Source organism: Crotalus tigris, unplaced genomic scaffold (genome assembly GCF_016545835.1).
Source record: "Crotalus tigris isolate CLP2741 ecotype Arizona unplaced genomic scaffold, ASM1654583v1 scf7180000017638.2057652, whole genome shotgun sequence".
NCBI classification, from domain to species: domain Eukaryota; kingdom Metazoa; phylum Chordata; class Lepidosauria; order Squamata; family Viperidae; genus Crotalus; species Crotalus tigris.
In genome coordinates, this window is record NW_024096531.1 from 1,723,348 (window position 1) to 1,742,171 (window position 18,824).

The 18,824-nt window shown below is 42.1% G+C and overlaps 1 protein-coding gene across 3 annotated transcripts in view; it reads right to left on the reverse strand.

Moving 5' to 3' along the window:
- Positions 1-18,824, reverse strand: part of JADE2 (jade family PHD finger 2) — a 227,688-nt gene that overhangs the window by 17,016 nt on the left and 191,848 nt on the right. For all 3 annotated transcript variants that reach the window (XM_039334885.1, XM_039334884.1, XM_039334883.1), the window contains exon 10: positions 8,693-8,810. In XM_039334885.1, coding sequence (XP_039190819.1) covers positions 8,693-8,810 — 118 coding nt within the window. The remainder of the gene's footprint in view (positions 1-8,692; positions 8,811-18,824) is intronic.

Here is an 18,824-nt window from a genome sequence, read left to right on the forward strand (position 1 = left end):
CCTTTGTTTTGTGGATGTCTATTCCTGAGGCTAGCAATCACGTCTCAACTTCAGCTCAGACAGAAAAATGAAACTCAGTCAGCTCAGCCCCTTTTTTGGCAAGTATGAACCACTGGCTGCCCCCCCCCCAAACAAGACACCTGCACTGAAGAATCTGACTAATTATGAACCCAGCATGGAAGCTGCCATGCGAATCACATGTGTGTCTGCAACATTCTTCCTGACTGTTTATTTTGGCAGAAATAACTACTATATCAGCTGGTGGAGATTTTTTTTTTATGCATACTCACAGTAGTGTGCTTTTAATCTAAATGAGACTTATGCATAATATATATGTCGGAAAGCATAGGAACACCACCACATCTTACATAACCAATGCTTTTATTTGCTTACATGCTCTATTGTGTAAATTCTGTGAAACACACAAACACAAAATCAAAATCTGCAATCAAGCCAGTATAGGTGGAAGAGTCAGAGGCTGTACATACCACACGCTAAAACATAATTAACAGGATAGCAACAGCTATGATTATCCAACATACCAACTAAAACACTCCACATAATGACTTAATGAGATACTTTAAGACATGATCTTTTTTGTTCGATTAGCCACATTATGATTTATAAGCACTCATTTATGGTTGACCATGTCACAGACTGGATAAGGGCTTTCTGACTAATGGATGCTCAGTTATCCAGACCAGATGAAGTAGAAGAAAAGGTTATTATGAAATGCCCATATCTTTGAGATGGAGCAAGCTATATGCAGTTAAATTATCTCTTGTTCCCAGAGGTCCAATTAATGCCAAGGGTAATTACTGTGAGTGGGTTCTTTTCATTATGACTTGAGACTAAGTGGATACTTTAAAGATCTTTATTATGTTTCAAGATGTCCCCAATACAGCTTGTAGCCTCGTTTTCTCCAGTGTCTATTGTTAAGTACAGTTTATTCTGGATAATTTGAATAGGATTAATATCCAAGTAATAGTCCTCGGGCTCTTAATATTTTCTGGACCTTTAAGTTCTCCAATGGTAATGCAAGTTCAATCCTGGCCTTCGATTAGTGTTATTTGCCTATTGTGGGGGTTGGTATAATCTTGCTTGTTTGCACCAGCTGTGAAATGGGGTTGCTGCCAGGCTCCAGACCCAACTCTAGGTGAGCTCTAAGCAAGAGGGCTGTTAAGCATCAAATTGAATTTCTAGCAGTCTTTCAAACGGGATTGCTATTGCCTGCTGTCACTCTTGTCCTGGCAGCTGGATGTTTCAATAAGCTTAAAGCAGTAGCAGTTGGTGCTACTAAAGCTGGCCGTATGATACTTCTACTTCTGCTCAAATCCTCTATTCTCTTCTGTTTACTCACCCTGTCCCCTCAGATAAGTGGGTCTAAGTGAGTTAAGCTGGCTAATTATGAACACAGACACATCCTTGATAAGGCAAATGTGAGGGTAAACTAGATTTCTCTAGGTGTGGTGGTATGACCTGGGTGTGGCCAGCCAGGCATGCCATTGTAGATGCAGGCAAGTGGAGTTGGGCCAATCAAGTTGCAGCTTTCCTAGCATTTCCTGGTTGCATTTTACCAACGTACGTCAGGGAAGGGTACAGAAGAGCCACAAGGCTGGCAGCAATTCCACCAGTTGGGCAGTTTCAGTGCAACTCTTTTAAGTGCGGAGGGGTCAAAGAGGTAGCAGCCACCAACTTTCTTCCTCCCAATTATAAGGATATTTTAGTGATTTGTCAGCCATACATAGCTTTATTTAATTCATAGATCACTGGACTCCCATAGAATAGAAGAGTAAAGTAATCAAAACAAATCAAAGCAAGCAAGAAAAAAAATAACCAAACCCAAACAAAACAGTTCCATAATCCTCCTCTCCTCAAGGCCTATATAACCAGTTCTTCAATCGTTTCCTGAACAACATAAGGGTGTGTGCTACACGAATCCCTGGGAGAGACCATTCTAGAGGGTAGAAACTGCAACAGAGTAGAGGCATGCTTCCTGAGCAGTGCAAGATGACATTCGTTAATTGATAAGGCCCAGAGTGGACATCCCCTACCCATGCTGGCTAAGGATGTCCACAGATACCTGAATCAAGGCAATCTCTCAGATAGCCAGGCCCTATGCCATGACAGGCTTTGTATGTCATAACCAAATCCTGAAACCAAGTGGGAACCAGAGCAGCTTGTGAAGCAGCAGGGCAGTGTGTGAATAACACAGTACCACCTTCATTGCCCACATTCCCCCATTAAGGACCTGCAGAGGGCATACAGAACTGCTAAGGTAATGATCAGACAGCCTGGCTTGAGACCATTCCAAGAGTCTAATTTGAGTAAATGTCTCAGACAGGTACCTCCCTAATTTGTATGAAAATAAAGTGTGTGTCTATGGGAGGGACACACTCAGACTTGCAAGATACTATAAATGTTCCAATAGAATAGAAATAGAAATAGAACAGAGCTGGAAGGGACTTTGGAGGTCTTCTAGTCCAGCCCCCTGTTCAGGAGAACCTATACCATCTCAGACAAGTGACTGATTCTCCAGTGATGGAGCGCCCACAATTTCTGGGGGACAATCTATTCCACTGGTTGATTCACTGTCAAGAAGTTTCTCCTGAATTCCAGGCTGCTTCTCTCTTTGATCAGTTTCCAACCATTGTTTCTTGTCTTGCCCTCTGGTGCTTTGGTAAATAACATGATCCCTTCTTCTTTGTGGCAGCCCCTCAAATACCGGAATACTGCTATCATGTCTCCCCTATTTCTTTTTTTCTTTAGACTAGCCAAACCCAAGTTCTGCAGTCGTTCTTCGTATGTTTTAGTCTCCAGGCCTTTGATCATCTCAGTTGCTCTTCTCTGAATTTTTTATAAACTCTCAACATCTTTTTTGTGATATAGTGACTAAAATTGGCTGCAGTATTCCAGGTGTGGTCTTACTAGGGTTTTATAAAGTGGTATTAATACCTCACGTGATCTTGATTCTATGCCTCTGTTTATACAAACCAGAAATGTATTAGCTTTTTTGGCTGCTGCTGCATACTGCTGGCTTATGGTTAAGTGACTGTCCACTAGGACTCTCACAGTTACTGTTTTTAAGCCAGGTCTTGCCCAATCTGTACTTGTACCTTTAATTTTTCCTGCCTAAATGTAAAACTGCTTTTCTCCACATTGAAACTCATTTTGTTGGATGGGGCCCATTGTTCAAGTTTGTCAAGATTTTTTTGGATCCTTAATTGATCTTCTGGGGTGTTGGCTACTCCTGTCAGTTTGGTGTCATCTGCAAATTTGATGAGTTCCCCTTCAATTCCCTCATCTAAGTCATTGATGAAGATATTGAAGAGTACTGGGCCTAAGACAGAACCTTGTGGTACCCCACTGCTTACTTCTCTCCATGTGGATGTAGTGCCATTGAGGACTACTCGTTGAGTTCGGTTTGCCAGGCAGCTACAGATCCATCTGGTGGTGATGTTATCTATTCCACCTTTTTCTAGCTTACCAAGGAGTAGGTTGTGATCTACTTTATCAAATACCTTACTGAAGTCTAAGTATACTACGTCCACAGTATTTCGCTGGTCTATTAGTTTAGTTACTTTGTTGAAGAATGAAATAAGATTGGTTTGTCATGATTTGTTTTTAACAAACCCATGCTGGCTACTAGTTATAACTTTGTTTGCTTCTAGTTATTCTCAGATCTGTTTTTTTATTATCTTTTCTAGAATCTTCCCAGGTGTTGATGTTAAACTGACTGGTCTGTAGTTTCCTGGGTCTGGTTTTCCCCCCTTTCTTGAAGATGGGAACCACATCAGCTCTTTTCTAATCCTCAGGTACTTCTTCCTCAGTGCTCCAGGATTTTTGAAAGATGTGGTGCAGTGGTTCTGAGATAACATCTGCCATGTCCTTCAGAACTCTGGGATGCAACCTGTCAGGCCCCTGTGATTTATATTCGTTAAGGTTGGATAGGTGTTCTCTTACCATTTTCTTGCTTATTTTAATTTTTGTTTCTAATTTATCTTTTGCAGTGTTTTTTTTTTTTTTTTGGTATGTTGGGCTATGGTTTCTTTTTGTTTGAAGACTGATGTAAAGTATGATTTAAGCAGCTCTGCTTTCTCCGTTGCCTGTTATTTCCTTGCCATCTTCTCTTTTTAGTGGACCTATAGTTTCCTTGACTTTTTTCTTGTTGTTAATATGTTGGAAGAAACTTTATTATCCATGATTTCTGTTGCAAGTCTTTGTTCGTTCTGAGCCTTTGCTTTCCTGACTTCATCTTTACATGTTCTGGCTGTCTGCTGATAATCGGCCTTAGTTATGTACCCCTTTTTCCATTTTTTGTATTTGTCCTTTTTGTCTTTCAGTTTATCAAAGAGATCTTTGTGCAGCAATGCTGGTTTCTTCTTGAATTTCTTGTTTTTCTTTTTCAGTGGTATTGTGCTGGTCTGGACTTTTATGATCACATTTTTGAGAGTTTCCCACGCTTCTAGGGTTGTTTTCCACTTTAGGATTTTCATTCCTGGGATCTTTCCTAGGTTCTCTCTGAGTTTGTTAAAGTCAGCTCTTTTGAAGTTCAAGACACTGGTTGGATTATTTTTTGTTGCTAGTGTTTGTGTTATATTAAATTCCAGTATGACATGATCACTTTCGCTCAAGGTTCTGGCAACTTCAACTCCCTCTATCACTTCTTCTCTATTAGTTAGAATTAAGTATGGCTTTACGTCTAGTTCCCTCCTCCACCTTTTGGATGACAAAGTTGTCGGCTAGGTTGGTTAGGAATCTGTTTGATCTCTCGCTCGCTGCAGAGTTTGTCTCCCAGTTGATATCTGGATAGTTGAAGTCTCCCATTACTATTGTGGTATACTTGCTACATACATTTGTTAATTGATTGGCAAAGAGTTCATCTATTTCTTCTGATTGGTTGGGTGGTCTGTAATATACACCTCTGGTAATGTTACTGTTTTTCTCTTTTATATTGACCCATATGCATTCTGGAGAGATTTTATATTTGATCATGTGTGTTTCTGTAGATATGTAGTGTTTTCTTACATATAGTGCAACTCCCCCTCCTCTTTTTGTAGACCTGTTTCTTTTGAACAATTTGTATCCATCCATCAGTCCATTCCATTCATGGGTTTCATCCCACCAGGTTTCTGTAATATCAACTATGTCATACCCACCCTCGTGTACTATTGCTTCTAGTTTGCCCGTTTGTTCCCCAAGCTTTGAGCATTTGTATATAAGCATTTAAGGCTTTTGTGCCTGTGCGTGGTATGTTTCCTGTACCTCCTGAATGTTGTTTGAGGTTTTTTTCCCCATCTCTGTCCACCTCATTGTTTGATTTGTTTTCTTGGGATTTATGATTGGTTTTGGGTTCTAGAGATTCTGAAGATTGGTCACCCTTCCCTCTCAATTTTAGTTTAAAGCCCTCCTGATGAATTGGGCCAGTCTTTTTCCGCGTACATTTTCCCCTGTTTTTTGTGAGGTGCAGCCCATCCCTTGCCAAGAGTCCTTTGCGAAGGAAATGCAATCCATGATCCAGGAAAGTAGTTTTAGATTTTTAGTCTGGTCTATCTTATAGGACTAACAGGACGAGATGTAGCTGGAAAAAGTGACTTATGATCTTCACATTGCAATTATGGTCTGCCTGAAGACCATGAATTCTTGCACTCCCCTCCCCCTTTAGGCACAAAGCATCAAAAAAGTACGTTTGGTCAGTCATTTCTTCTCAGCCCTCTCAGATACTGATAAGCCACATCCAAAAATTCCAGCCAAGAAAATAGACTTTTCCAGGTATTGCCAGAAATCAATCATATTTTGAAGGAGGGGAGGGAGTGCTAGATCAGAAAAGGATGAATAGGTCAGCAATTTCCTATACCCAACCCCCCCCCCCGACAGGAATCCTGTTCATCTACAGCTTGTTTTTAGCCTCGACTAATATTCAACAAAATGCTTTTTCTATCCCCCTTAGCTGTCATGGCTCATCACTGATGCTGATCTTTTTAAAAAAATATCATCTCTTTTTGAAAGCCAAGCTGCACTGAAGTCAAGCCTTCATTAGGAAAAGGGTAAGATTGAAGTTCATCTGCTGAATTCTTAAACAGATGGCATTGTACTAACTTTTGAACAGACTGTACTTTTCATTTAAAAAGGTTAATTTGTAAGTTTATATTACAGATACGTCTTACATTTTTATATTTACCAAAAAATGTGCACTGGAAAACCATTAAATTGAATATATTGGTGACAATCCATGCATATACATGATATTTTCATCCCCCTCAGTGGCAACCCTCCAGTGTTCCCTTGTAGGTTAAAAGGAAAACAACATCAACCATGCACACAATTGTTTTCCTTCAAAAGTAGTCCAATGCTACTTCACAAATGTGAATAAAGAGCAAAAAGGGGTTGTCCTATCAGACATTGTTATAAACAGGGTTAAATTAATAGATACAAGACAGCATAGAACAAATAATAAAATTCACAGTAGCTCTGAAATTTAACAAATTCTGGGTTACAAGTAGTTCTCGATTACCAATGGTAATTGGGACCAGAGACTCTGCCGTTGATACAAGTGTAAGGTGAAACTTCACTTGACTGTGCCAACTTACAACTATAATTCTGGTTGCCATTTTTAGGTGAATCCTGCACAGACACAGCATCCACAAATTATCATTTGCAATCTCCTGCCACCTTCTCCATTGACTTTGCTTGTTGGAAGCTGACAGTTAAGGTCACAAATGGCAATCACACCATGGTGGGACTGCAGTGTTGCAACTGCCAGCTGGTTGCCAAGTGCATAAATCACAATTATGTGACTGTGGAAAAACTGTGATGGCTGCTATTACAAATAATTGTTGTTAAGTCCTTCTTGATCAGCATCATCATAACTTCAAATGGTCACTGAATGAGTGGACTTTAAGCAAGGTCTGTCTATCATCTAAGTGAAGAAATATTTACAAAGCTTACTGTAATGGGCATCTTTTTAAATAAGAAAAGTAAGCACTTTCTGGCTAGTTTTATTAAAGGCAAAACTTTATGATTCTTTTCTAGCAGAAAAGTATATCTAGTTCTTGACAACACTGTAAACAGTGTGTCTGTGAAATGCAAGCAGTAAGGCTGTGACATTTCTATGTGTAATCCCCAGTGCTTACAAGATAAGAATAGAATAACCCATTCGCAGCTGTAATCACTCTGACAACATTATCTTTCTAGCTGTTCCAGTCTAATTTAACAGTTTTAAGAGGTGTCAGATGTTTTTATCATGGGTACATTTGGGATATAAACAGAAATGTCACAGTGCTACAATGGATATACTTCTGCATTTCATAATGGTTTGGCCCCAGTGTCTCATTCTCAGCCCATTATTGAGAATTAACTGTATTCCACAGAAGCATATGTTACAAAGATACCACAAGAATAACAGTTGCTTTTCCTGCAAGACTATATATTTATCATCAAAATATCATTTTTTTCCTGGTGTTGCAATCTTGAAGATGGGCATTCTGGATGTTATACAGCTTAGGTTTTGGGTTCTGCATTTTTCTTGAAAACAACAAAAAAGGTACAAGTTGTAAACTAGCAATTGTGTACTGTATTATTTTTTTCAAGGATATGCACTGATTTCATGTTTGTTTAAAATCTTGACTTTAGACCATTCAGACTATTATGTATTGGAAGGTATTCCTTGTATATTAAGTACAACTTAATTTAAAGATAATACTAAAAGCACAAAGGAACAAAAAAAACTACAATAATTTAAAGTTTGATTTTTTAACAACATAGTACATGTAAAAAAGGCAACACAACGGTTACTAAACTGCTAATGAACCAGATGTCATCTCTAAAACTTTAGTATAGGGGTCCTGCAAGGTTAGCAATAATAATAATAATAATAATAATAATAATAATAATAATAATAATAATAATAATAATAATAATAGTAATAATAATAATATAATAATAATAATAATGTTGGAAGGGACCTTGGAGGTCATCAAGTCCAACCCCCTGCTCCATTTTGGACAAACAAAAATTAACTATTACTAAATTTGGTTAGAGTTTCTGATTAATGTTCCTTTTTAGAGATGTTATATAGTTGGCTTATACAAGGTCAGTTAAACCACATTATCAAGTTCTTGTCCAAATCACAAAATTAAAGGAGTTGATCCGTGTTACCATTATATTCATGGAACTGGATTATTGTGATAAAAGTATTTGCATTTACGTATAAATGTGATAAACCTCTATTAATGTTTTATTATAAGCATAGATTCTGAAATGTAAGTGTGTAATGAAGAGAGGGCCTTCAATCTGATATTCTCCAATTCTAAAATGTTCTGCTGAAAGAGATACAAGTGGTGCTGATATTATATTCTTTTTGTACCGACTTAATTTTCTTTAGAGTTTTAGTCTCCAGATTAACAATGCATTCCTTGTCCAAATATTTTTAGAATCCATTTTTTGCAGGTAGGAGTTAAGTATCGTGGGAAAGTTTTCCACTCTTGGAAAACAGAAGCCACTGCTCTAATTACACACATTGCCCAAAGCAAAATAAATACATCAAAACTTTCGAATGTCAGATAGTACTACTTCTTTCAGTTTTCTAAAAGTACTTTGTCTAATCTCTTTAAAAATATAGTAAATAAAGAAAATAAAATTCCCTAACGGAATTTATAATACAGATTTTCTAGGTCTCAATAGGAAAAGTTACCTGCATAAAGATCTTTCTCAATAAGTTTCATCTGGAGATGGAAAATCTGTTCCTGGAGTTTGCAAATGGAGTGCTTCATTTTCTCTCGTTTTGTTACCATATAACAAAGATTTCTAACCTGCAAAGGAGAGTAAGAGTTTTTACTTTAATAATTAATTATTTTAAAAATGATTGGTGGCTGTGTACATAATTTAACTGTAATCTATCTGAATAAGGTACATGTCTATGGAGATTCTCAGTCATCCAGGTCATGGTTGTCTCAAAGGTGCTTTTTCAAAAGGCAACTGAACTTTGTTTTTCCTTAAAGACATTTTGCTTCTTATCCAACTGAAGAAACTTCTTGGATGAGAAGTGAAACTTCTTCAAGGAAAAACAAAGTCCAGTTGCCTTTGGAAGAGCACCTTTGGGACTGAATAAAATACATTAATACAAAAAGATTGGATTAAATGAAGTAACTCTAGCCACCCAATTTGCTGGACAAAGTTCAAAGCTACCCTTGAGCTGATGAAAATTGCAGTGATCTGTTAAATCTATGCTTGATTTATGAATGCCCCAAAATACTGATATACTTACAAGTTATTATCTGGATACACATAATCACATTTTTGTCTTAGTACAGATTCCTAGCCCAACCAGTCTGGTAAGTAAATCCAGAACATTAGCCAAAGGTTAGTAAGGTATTAACAAAAGCAGAAGTATTTAAAGTATACTATAAATCAGGGCTTTTCAACCCTTTTCACAGATTGTACCACTTTTAGGACATGACAATATTCTAGCACCACCAGTGCTTAGCAAGGTGACAAAAATTTGATAACTAAAAAAAGGGACGGGGATTTTGGGCTTTACTGGTTAGATTCATTTGTTGTTATAAAAATGGCTGGTTTATAATATTATGGAAAAATAAAAAGTTGAAGTTCAGTATTAATGCTTCCTTCCTACTACAACAGTGGAAGTCAGAAGTCAATGCCTTTTCTTATCTTTTTCCCTTCTTCCCCTCACTTTTCCCTTTTTCTCCCACCCTTTGCTTGCAACCCCCCTCACTCTTTGCTCACAAAAGCTTCTCTCACTCTCATTCACTCACTTTGCTCGTAAAAGCTTCTCTCGTGCTCTCACTCACACACTTTGCTCGCAAAAGCTTCTCTCGCTCTCTCATTCACTCACTTTGCTCAGCTTTTCTCGTTTTCATTCACACTTTGCTCGCAAAAGCTTTTCTCGTTTTCATTCACTCACTTTGTTTGTAAAAGCTTCTCTCTTGCTCTCTTCTTTGCTCACAAAAGCTTCTCTCTCGCTCTCACTCACATACTTTGCTCGCAAAAGTTCTCGTTCTCTCATTCACTCACTTTGCTCGCAAAAGCTTCTCTCACACTTTGTTCACAAAAGCTTCTCTCTCTGTCATTCACTCACTTTGCTCGCAAAAGCTTCTCTCTCTCTCTCTCTCTCTCTCTCTCTTATACACACACTTTGCTTGTAAAAACTCTCTTGCTCTCATTCACTCTTTGCTTGCAAAAGCCCCACACTCTCTTTCACTCACACTTCGCTAACAAAAGCCTCTTCTCTTCTCTCTCTCTTTCCCTGTGTTTTGTTTTTTCTCCCTCTCTTGCCAAAACCTGCTTTTATAGCTTCTCCTCTCTCTGCCCTCCTCTTCTTCTCTTCCCAGTGCACTGGAATGTCCAACCAGCATGCAGCCACGGGCCCAGGTGCTGGGGCTTCTGCGGAGCCCTGCAGCTCCAGCTGATCTCCAAGCCTGCAAGGCGCTGCTTTAGCTTGTTCCCTCCCTCACTACACTTGGCTAGGGGTCGCGTACCACCTGCCAGGCGCTAAAGTACCACCCTACTATAAATGACATTTGCAGGTAATATTTTTGATTATCTTATAGCAAATACAAATAGGTTTATAAAATATTTGAAAAAAATAGAACTGAACTAGTTACCACTTCTGATGTACAAAATAAGTATTCCACCTTATTATTTATTAAGGTAAAAATTAAAAGTTTATTACTTAAAAGTTGCCCTAATAGAGATTTGTCAGCTTTCTTTTTCCAGGCACTTAGTACTCCACTGAAGGAAAGGGGCGTTGTCTTACCTGAACGCCTTTTCTCAGCACGAAGATGGATAATCCACTAATGGGTTAACTTAATCCTCCTACCCAATCAGATCAAGTCAGCCAAACTTGCCACGCCTGTCCTGGGCCTATTTTCCCAGTCTCAACGAGGGCGCAACGGCATGACATGTTGGCTCACAGAAACTAACCCTAGGCCTAAGGACCTAAATGGGTGGGTGTGGATTATCCATCTCCGTGCTGAGAAAAGGCATTCAGATAAGACAACACCCCTTCTCCAGCACTGGAGATGGATAATCCACTAATGGGACATACCAAAGCCCACTGTCCTTACGGGAGGGAAGTGGGCAAGTTTGGAACCATGTCATGTGGCACCACTTGTTGCAGAACCCTCCTGCCAAAGGAGGCCTCGGCGGATGCATACCTGTCCAGTTTGTAATGCCAGATGAACGGTGAAGGGAAAGACCACGTGGCCGCCCTACACACCTCTTCAATGGAAGCCTGCGTGGACCAAGCTGCAGATGTGGCTGCACTACACGTGGAGTGGGCGGTGACACGACATGGAACCGGCAAGGAATCGGACTGGTATGCCCCCGCAATGCAGGCTCTTATCCATTGGCTGATCGTGGAGGCCAAGACCTTCCGACCCTTTGAAGGGTGGAATGAGACAAAAAGTGCCTCAGAGCTGCGGAAGGGAGCCATCCGCTTGATATAATAACAGAGAGCCCGGCGTACGTCCAGGGAATGCCATTGATGTTCCAGATCATGGGAAGGATTAGGGCAGAAATCAAGGAGAACGATATCCTGAGCCCTATGAAACAGAGAGTTGACTTTGGGAACAAAAGTGGGGTCTAAATGAACGGTAACACGGTCCCGGTGAAAAATACATAAATCATCCCTGACTGAGAGTGCTGCCATCTCAGAAATACGTCAGGCTGAAGTGATGGCTACCAAGAAGGCAACCTTGATGGATAAGGATCTCATGTCGCACGAACTGAGGGGTTCGAAAGGAGAAGGCATAGAGGAGACCTTCCGGCCATGGAACCCAAAGGGCATCTACTCTCTCTGCCCTTTGAGTTGGGAAGCGCGAAAAGAATCGCGGGAGTTGTGTGTTTGCCTGGGAGGCGAATAGATCTATGAAGGGGAGACTGAATCTGTGGGTGATTTCCCTGAATAGATTTGGGTTCAGACGCCATTCTGAGTGGTCCACGGTTGACCTGCTCAGAAAGTCTGCTCTTGTGTTTGCCTCTCCCGAGATGTGGTCTGCCCTGATTGAGGCGAGGTTGGTCTCTGCCCAGGAACCCAATAGCTGGGCCTCAGTCAGAAGGGCAAGGGGTCTGGTACCCCCCCGCCAGTTCACATGGGCCTTTGCCGCCATGTTGTCCATGAGGACTAACACATGCTGTCTTGCAATGCTGTGACGGAAGTGATGGAGGGCTAGATGTATGGCCCTGAGTTCCAGCCAACTGATATTGTGCATCAGGTCTGACTGAAACCAATGTCCCTGGGCCTACTGTGACTGATGGTGTGCTCCCCAGCCGAACAGGTTGGCATTCATCGTGATTGTGAGCTGACCAGACTCCTTGAAAAGAGATCCTCTGGCCATGGCGGGAGAGATCCACCATCTGAGTGAGCGCAGGATTTGTGGTGGGAATCCTTACCTCTCGGGTGGAAATGCTGGTACCCTGCTTCTGGTAGGGAAGCAGAAACCACTGGAGAGTCCATGAGTGTAACCTGGCCCAGGGAACGATCGAGATGCATGATATCATCTTTCCCAGAAGCCTGGAGAGACCGGAAGGTGACAGAGTCCTGTCCCTGCAGACCTTGAGAACAAGGTCCTGTATGCTGTCCCTGCGTTCCTGGGACAGATAAACCTGGCATTCTATTGTGGCTATTATGGCTCCTAAGTGGAGCAATCTGGTCGATGGGACCATTTGACGTTTCTTGAAGTTGACCGAAAAGCCGTGACTCTGCAGGACCTCGATCACCAGTCTCAGGTTTGACTGAGCCCCCCAGGAAGAAGACGACTGTATTAAGATGTCATCCAGGTAACATTGCACCCGAATCGGCATCAACCTCAGGTGTGCGGCTAAGACCGCCAGGACCTTGGAAAATATCTTGAGCCAATGACAGCCTGAACGGGAGTGCCCTGTATTGATAATGATGCCCCATGTAACTGAACCTGAGAACTGGCGGTGGCCGGGAATGATAGGGATGTGTAAGTATGCCTCTGTGAGGTCTACAGATGTTAGAAAGTCCCCCTTTCGAATGCTGCCTAAGAGGGACTGAAGTGTTTGCATTTTGAACCTTCGGTATGCCAGATAAAAATTCAGGCCTTTTAGGTCTAAGATTGCTCTCCATCCTCCCGAGGTCTTGGGGACCACAAAAAGAATGGAGTAAAATCCGCGACCCCGTTGAGCCGGAGGTACCGGTTCTATGGCCCTTATTTATAATAAGTGATGGATGGCTCCTGCACGAGACCCTTCCTTAGTGAGTTTTTTTTATTGGGGGCAAGAAATGAACCGTCTTGGTGGACTGGCAGTGAATTCTAGGGATAGACTGTATCGAATGGTGTCCAGGACCCAGGCGTCTGTGGTGGTGACCTCCCACTGAGTGGCAAATAGGGACAGCCTGCCCCCTATGGGAGGGTCCACTCGGGAGTCACTTCCTACGGAATGGACATCCCCCACCACAAAAGGGCCGTTTGGACTGAAACTGTTGCCTGGGTCTTGAGGCCAGTCTATCTACTGGGCGGTCTTGTCTGGGAGTGAAGGGTCATGAAGGTTGCTTAGTCGAAGGAGTAGGGGCAGATCGAAAGAACTGTCTACGGTTATACGGAGTAGTCTGCCTATTGGACCATTTGGTAAGGTGGGCCAAAATTTTCTTCTTATCCTTATTCTCAGTTAGAAACGGGGCTAAGGCATCCCCAAATAATTTGCTACCCTGGTATGGGGCTGCCGCCAAGCGCCACTTGGCCTTGGCATCTGCCTGCCAGTGTCTAAGCCATAGCAGGCGACGGGCTGTCACGTTGGACGTCAAGGACCTGGAGGAAAACCATGCCGCGTGCAGAGTCACATCAGAAGCGTATTCCATTGCGGCCACTAACTTGATCAGGTCCTGATGTGTGCGGACATCGTCTGGGGGGGATCCTGGCCTGGAGTTGATGAAGCCAGATGAGGGCGGATCTAGTAAAAAACGAGGCTGAAATAGAAGCCTTAATAGACCACGCCGCCGCCTGGTGTGTTCTTCTAAATGACAGTTCTGATCTGCGTTCCTCCGTTTTTAAGGCCTCAGACATATCCCCTGAAATAGTGGTGGGGGAGAAGATGTGGGACAGGGGCTCAGCAATCGTGGGCACGTCCAGTGCCTCTGCTAAATCTGAGGCCACGCTAAACAACTGGAAGAGGAAAGGGGCCCGGGGAGGTCCATTGTTTCTTAACTGCATTGATGAATAATGTTGGACAGGGAACATGGTGTTGCGTGACAACTGGTTCTACGAAAACAGGGTCCGCCTCTGAATCTGTTGCAGTTGTCGCTGGGGCGGACCGGTTAGGTCCCACGTGCGCTGCAGAGCTAGGCTTGTGAAGTAGAGGCAAAGAGAGAGATGGATTAAATAGACCGCCGAATGGGGGCAGATCCGGGGCCACCTACTCCTCCGACCATGAGGCGTCAAGCGCCTGCTCCTTGGTTAATGAGACCCCACTATACAAGGAATGGGAGGGGGAGGGAGGATCGTGAGAACTCTGATGAGCTGGACGAGATAGAAGAAGGGAAAGCAAGGAATCTGCCCTGGTTACCAGTGGAGACCTGGCTGCAAGAGCCCTCTCCACCGCCTGAGCCACCAGGACTTGAAGACTATCCTCTAAGGAAGGTCGGACTCCGCTCTTCTGAGCCCCGTGGCCGTGGGCGTGAAGGTGGCCTTTGGGGCCTGCTGTGCCCCTGGGGTGGTTGGAGACCTGAATGTATGCGTGTAAGATTCCAGGCCGGGCTGACCAGAGGAAGTAGGCTCTACTAGAGATCAGACTTCCTGGGCAAAAAAGGAGAGACCGAAGGGCAAGTCAAAAAAGGTGGACTCAGTCTGAGCAGTCTCTGCCCTAGCCTGTTTTTGAGCCTTTGAAAACTCTTTTTCCAATGCCTGGTGTCTCCTGCTGGCCTGTTTTTCAGCCAATCTGGAGGTTTTACTTCCAGAAACAGCCTTGGGTTTGACCTTGGCTGAGATCCTACCAGCAGCCTCTTGACTAGGGGGCCTGTGCCTTTTCCGGAGGATGGAGGGGAGGCATCCTTGGATTGGGAGGCCATGTTATCCTTCCTGCTGATATAAAGACTTCAGGTGCATGAGAAGGTACCCCTGGAAAAAGGATCAAATGGCTGATAAAGGTCTAGGGCAACCACTGGTAAGAACTGCCCTACCCCCCCCCCGGTCACTGAACCGGTGGAATCCAAAAGACCAGTCCTACTTGCAGTCGCTATAATTTCCCCCCAGAAGGTGGATGCGGCCTGCTAGTGAGGCTTGCTGTGTTGCCAGGCCAGCAATTTAAAAGAATGGCAACTAATATAGAGTCAGAGGCTGGGAACTACTGTGTCAATCAGCTAGCCAGGTGGTGACCAGGACTAGAGACACCAGAGGGCTCAATTAAATTAATTGGACCTATGCAAGGAATGAGAGAGTCAAGGACAACGCCACAAAAAGGAGTTTCCAGGGGTGATAAGAGAGAGATCCCAGGGAATCCTTGGATACAAGGAACCTGGGAAGGGGCCTTGATCAGAAAAAGGCCTCAGTAAGGCCTTGGGCTGGAGCATGAGGAGCTTCCAAAATGGCGGCCTGGGCCTTCTACTCAGATGAAATCTCTTCCAGGGGCTTGCACAATGAAAGGGAGATGCCCCCTAAGAAAAGGCTAGTGAAAGGAGAAATTGGGTGGAAATTCCTTCCCCCACCCCCACCCCCACCCCCCTTGCAGCTGGCAAGGACTGGGGATGACCACACAGTCTGCAAAATGGCAGCCGCATCCCAAGCTCCATTCACTTTCTCTGGCTCTGAATGGCTGAAAAAAATTCACCCAACCAAACGCATGATTCTCCAAAAAAGACAAGGGCGAATTAGCCTCCCCAGCTGATTGGCAGCGTTTCGGGAACACTGGAAGCCTCTGGTGCGATAATTTGCGATCCGAGGCCCTGCAGCCTCCACGAGGCTAACCCGAACGCTGTAAGGCTGTCGGAGCTGGAGCCGCAAGCTCTGACACAGATGGTGAGCTGGGGGGAATGGGGGAGGGATTTGTAACTGTGCTGGAAGGAGAAGGGAGAAACGGATGCCTCCGTTTGTTGCTAAATCCCAATGGGGATTAGATAAAGGTATAGTCCTCTAGAGGAGCGCTGATCCCAGCGCTACTCAGAGGGCTAGAAGGTATTGGGAGTTATTAAAGTTATTAGAGGACAAATGGATAATCCACTATAGGTTAAGATCTACCTGCTTGAGCCAAACATGCATGTCTGTTCTGGGCAAGATCAAGTCGAGACTGGGAAAACAGGCCCAGGACAGGCGTGGCAAGTTTGGCTGACTTGATCTGATTGGGCAGGAGGATTAAGTTAACCCATTAGTGGATTATCCATCTCCAGTGCTGGAGAATAACTGTTATCCAAAGTTAAACAGATTTTCTTGGAGAAGAAGCTTAAAATGTACTATAGGTAGTATGATTCAGAAATAAGGCTCTTTTACAGATAAAATTTGAATAGAAATAATGTAGAGCATCCCATATATGACTGGCTGTTCAAGCAGTTGCTTAAACGCATCCAATTATGGAGTCTAACACGTTCCTGAATTTATTTACCAATAAATTCAGAAGGAATATCACTAGAAAAAGTTGAAAGGATCACACACCTCGGTTCCAATTTACTGAAAGCTGGGATATGACCGCTGAAGTAAAGACAAGGATAGAAAAAGCTCGAACAGCATTCTTCAAAATGAAAAAAGTCTTCTGCAGTCACGACATAAGCCTAAGACTGAAAATCAAGCTTGTCAGATGTTATATTTCTTCTATCCTGCTCTATGGAGTAGAGAGTTGGTCTCTGACAGAAGGCCACCTGAAGAAACTAGAAGCATTTGAAATATGGATTTACAGGCGGCTGTTACACATAAGTTGGGTTGACAAGATCAGAAATGAGGAGGTGATAAGCCGCCTGGGAAAGCCAAGGGAAATCATCAAAACAATTAAAAAACGAAAATTGGAATATTTCGGACATGTGATTCAACACCCAGAAAAATACGGCATACTCCATTTAATACTCCAGGGAAAGATTAAAGGCAAATGAGGTCCAGGTAGAAGAAGAACATCGTGGCTTCAAAATCTAAGGGACTGGTTTGGACAAAACTTCGTGCAGCTGCTGATAAAAACAGGATTGCCAACATGATAGTCAACGTCTGATAATGGATATGGCACAACAAGAAGAACACCTTCCTGAGTAATAGGTTCTATACTGTTAGGATGTTCGTACTAACGTTCAGTTAGAATCTGCGTTCTTCTGAATTAACTCTGAAATAATAGACAATAGGTTCTCACCTTGTTCAATGTGATATCTTGCCATGTATTTAAAGTGTGCTATCATATCTCATTCACCCCAAGTTTTTTCTCAAGGCCCAAAACATTCAGCAACTTCTTCATAGGGCATTCTGATTATCTGATCATCTTATTGTCTTTTTCTGCATCTGCTTAATTTCTTTGAATCCTACCTAAAGTGTGATGCCCAGAACTAGATTCAAACTGAGGTTCAACAAAATCAGAATATAGCTGAGCAATTACTTTCTCTGAACTGGAAATGATAAATCTTGTTGATTCAGCCTAAATGTGCATTTGTCTTCCTTGCTCTCACAACGCACTACAGGTTCATATTTACTTTGCAATCAACTACCACTCCAAGATTATCTTCTTATGCACTGTCATTAAATCAGATAGTCTCCATGACACAACTATACCTGTGCATTTTCATTTTGTTTCCTAAATGGCAAACTATGCACTGATTTTTGTTAACTTTCATTCTGTTACTTGCAACCTATTTCTACAATCTATCAAGATAACAATGAGTATTTCAATCCAACTCAATCCTAATTCTCTGTGGACAGATTCCTTGGTTCCTATGGTTTTTTGAAATTCATATTTACAGCGAATGCCATCCATATAGCCCTGTTCACATGTTATATTCATGCATAGAGTTTAACATTTGAGAAGCAACCTCGCCTTATCCAAATCCTGCTGATATTATCATTCCTGAAGAGCTGATCTCCATAAATAGAGGATTGTTTTCTGGGGAGAACCTATACATGCATCTGAACCCTTTCAAGCGAGCTGCAAACCCACAATAATATAAAATGATTGAGGTATAAGCAATTTCATGAAATCATTTCTTTACCTATTTATTCCATATTTCTTCATTAAGGAAATGAGAATACTGTATTTAAGAATTCTGGAAGTGTATCACGTAGAAATATTGTAATTGAATATGGGTACAGTAAGTTAATAGTTTCCACCTGGGTTTAATTTAAAATTCTAACCACGATATTGTTTATTTAACATAGCATAATGAAAAATCTGAACTTATGAACTTTAACTATCCAAAGAATACATTATTGTTTACAAATTATTGGACACATTATTTTTATTGTTGTCTTCTTGGTTGTGAAGAAGAGGTTATCATTCCTACAACTAAACAATTTCCTTTAATTACATTTAGAAAATGAGCTTGCAATCTTACCTTCGCTTATTGAGAATTAAATCACACTGAACATAGCTGGACTAACTTCTGAATAAAGATCCACAGGACTGTGCCGTAAAATAATTTTTGCCTTTTCATGTCCTGTAGCTCACTTATGAGTTGGACCCCTCCCAAACACTTTCACCGTCCATGGATTTTTGAAAAAGACTATTAAATTATTTTAAGCACCCTCTCTTGCATTCCATATTTCCAATTTGAATTTGTCCTAATTTTATTTTATCCAGACATCTCAGCTTCTTGCATACTAAGCTATCTTTCACGGTAACGGCTTGACCTCTTAATATTTGTTTTTCAGAGCTGGATTGTTCCA